The sequence below is a fragment of the Petaurus breviceps genome, unplaced genomic scaffold (assembly GCF_028583685.1).
Source record: "Petaurus breviceps papuanus isolate PSGF00001 unplaced genomic scaffold, PetGlider_PUasm1.0 577, whole genome shotgun sequence".
NCBI lineage: Eukaryota > Metazoa > Chordata > Mammalia > Diprotodontia > Petauridae > Petaurus > Petaurus breviceps.
The window spans coordinates 443,209-446,140 of NW_027186389.1; the positions used below are offsets into that span (position 1 = coordinate 443,209).

A 2,932-nucleotide genomic window follows, 5' to 3' on the forward strand; every position below is an offset into this window, starting at 1 on the left:
GAACAAGTGCTTATATAGAGCCTACTATCTGCCAGGCACTATGCTAAATGCTTTACTAATAATATCTCCTTTAATCCTCATAATCCTGAGTAATAAATGAGATTATGACTCCCATTTTATAATTGGGGAAACTGAAATAGATAAACATTCTTTTCCCAAGCTCATGAAGCTGGTGTCTGAAGCTGAATTTGAACTCAGATCTTTCTGACTCCAGGCCCAGCACTCTACCCCAGTACAACCTAGCTGCCAAAGGGTGTAGGGAAAAAGTCTGCGCAGCATAGTGTCTAACTGAGTTCATTAATTAACATTCTCCCATTTTCCTTATCCATGGTGAAACAAGTTAACAAGTCAATTCCATTTAATAGTGGTTGTGGGTTTTTTTTGAAGCATGTCAATGCTTCTCTTGTTTTTGAGAAGGCCTTCTCCAAACCCAAAACAGTAATAGAAAAAAAAATGAAAAATGAGAAGAGAAATAGAAAAGTCAGAACTGATACAGAGTGAAGTGAGCAAAACCAGGAGAATAATTTATTCAAGAATCATAATACTTATATAAAGGGGGAAGACTTTCACTGTTCTCATAGATGAAGGGTGAAAGGATCCTGCCTGCCTCTTGACAGAGAGAAGATGGGCTAGAGGTACAGGAGACTTTTATTGACAGTCACAGATCACATGTTGGCTCATTTTTTAGTTGATTCTATTAACAGGTTGGGGTTTCCATTGGGATGGGGAAGTCAGTGTAATGAGAAGGACGTATAGAAAATAGAAGAAAAGAAAGAAAGAGCATTAATTAGACAATTTTAAATGAAAGCAGAAGGAAGTTTAGTAAAGGATCACAGAAAATATAGCAGTTTTGTTATTGTTATGTTATGATTCACTTTGCAAAAGAAAAAACAAACTATGCATGATAGAAGCTGTTTCTTTGATTTTTTTATTCTAAAATTAAGAACAATAAAAATGCACATCACCACACATACTGTGGAAAATAGAGGATTTATTGTGAAATTGTGAATTTCAATCAGTTTGCTTTAAAAAAAATATAAGGCATATAATTCCCAACTAGCTTTAGCTCTGAGCCAGGATGCAAACCAGAGCTCCTGAGGGCTTGCTTGTTCCTCTGTTGAAGGTGGATCCCATGACTACTGAGGTGGTCTTTCTCCAGGCTGTGAATAACTCAAGAGGCAGGCATGGGGTCCCTTCACTCGACTCACTTCCACACCTTGGGGTAAAGCCAGCACACCCTGTCTGAGACAGAGTTTGGGGCCAGAATGTTTTATTTTCTTTAGGGACTCAAAGTCCCAGGTTACCAGAGCATTCCAGTCTTAATGAGATATCAGATAACTAGAGATCTTCCCCCCAGAACTAAGTTCCTCCTCCCCTCTGCTCCTTCTGGATCTCAAAAAGGGTGTTCTGAACAGAAATAAAACCAGGGGGAAGAGAGATGGAGTTAGGGACAGGAATGGGATTTGGTAGTAGTATTTTCTTTGGGTAAGGAGTAATGTTAGGGTCATAGATAGCACCAACATGCAACCGATGATATTTTCCTCTTCAGCCTTAGTTTCCCCTGCCATGAAACCCAGGAAAGAGATGTGGTAGTCTCTAAGGTCCCTTCTCAACTTAATTTTGTTGACTTTGTAGGTACAATCAAATAATCCTTGAGGGTAAACAGAACAAGATAAGGGGGAAAAAGAGAAGAAGAAAAGCTGTAGTAAAACCAGGCAAGAAAAGAGCCAGAGGGAGGCCACTAGAGTGCAGGGTTCCTCTGCCAGTGAGGTATTCACAGAATGCATGGGCCAGAATTTCCCCCTTCCCCTGCTGGAGGGACTGGGAGCCTGTGCCACTCAAAGGAGACCTCCAGTGAGTGGCTGGCGGCTCCATGGTCTCATCACTATGAGAGGAGGACCCAAGATCTCCCAGGAAAGCAGGCTGTAGCAGAAGATTCTCCTCTTCACAAATCTATGAGGAAGAAGAGAGTGGAAGTCACAAGCTTACCCCAGGCCCAGCTATGTCACTCCAGTGAAGTCTGAGCCCAAACATGACTTCCTTCCCAGAAGTGGTGGCTCTGCTCCTCCCTGTGCATCTTTGGGATGACAGGATCATGGGTCATAACATTGGGAGGTGGAAATGGAAAGGGACATTGAGATCTTATTATTCTACTCTGTTTTACAGGTAAGGAAACCAAGGGCCAGAGAAAAAAAACAAAGAAAGTCTGAGGCAGATAGGACATTCAAACCGAAGTGTCCAACCTTCTCATTTTAGAGTATTATGGATTTTGGACTCAAAGAGACTTTAAAGGCAATTGAGTCTAACTCCCTCATTTTACAAATGCAGAAACTGAAGAACAGGGAGATTAAGTGACTTGCTTAGAGTAACAAAACTAGTAACTGTCTGAGGTGGGATTTCAACTTGGTTCTTCCTGACTCCAAGTTCAATACCTTCTACACCTCATCATGACTTTGAGAAAGCAGCTGAGGCTCAGAGGGGAAGACAAGTTCACTAGGGTGGCTTGTGACAAAGATGACCCCCAAGCCCAGTTCTGGCTTCTAGTGCCACAGACCCTTCCACTCTGAAACACTGCTGCTTGATCCCCTCAGCCTCTCCTCCCTTGGGCTAACTACCTTTGTCCATGGCTGGGGCTGGTTTAGCTGAGAGATACCCTAAGTTGCCTAGAATGTTCCCTTTGCTCTGCTCATTGTGAAAGCCCACCTCCTCTAAAACATCTTCCCTCCAATAAGGAACAATGAATTCCTTGAGAGAAGGGACAGCATCCCAGACCTCTATCCCCAGCTGTCAGCATAGCACTTTGAACCCAGTAAATGCCTAATAAATGGCCTTCCTTCCTTCCTTCCTTCTCTTTATCCTGACCCTTCTCCCTTTTCCTCTCTTCCTCCTCTCCTCTTATTCTTTCTCCCTGTCCACTCTCTCCCTCCCTCCT

General features: G+C 42.7%; 1 protein-coding gene across 1 annotated transcript in view; it reads right to left on the reverse strand.

The window, feature by feature from the left end:
- Positions 1–971: 971 nt before the first annotated feature.
- The window catches only part of LOC138173299 (binder of sperm protein homolog 2-like), a 4,492-nt gene continuing 2,531 nt past the window's right edge, over positions 972–2,932 (reverse strand). The window contains exon 5 of the mRNA XM_069103273.1: positions 972–1,953. Within this exon, the coding sequence (XP_068959374.1) occupies positions 1,946–1,953 (8 nt within the window). The 3' untranslated portion in view covers positions 972–1,945. The remainder of the gene's footprint in view (positions 1,954–2,932) is intronic.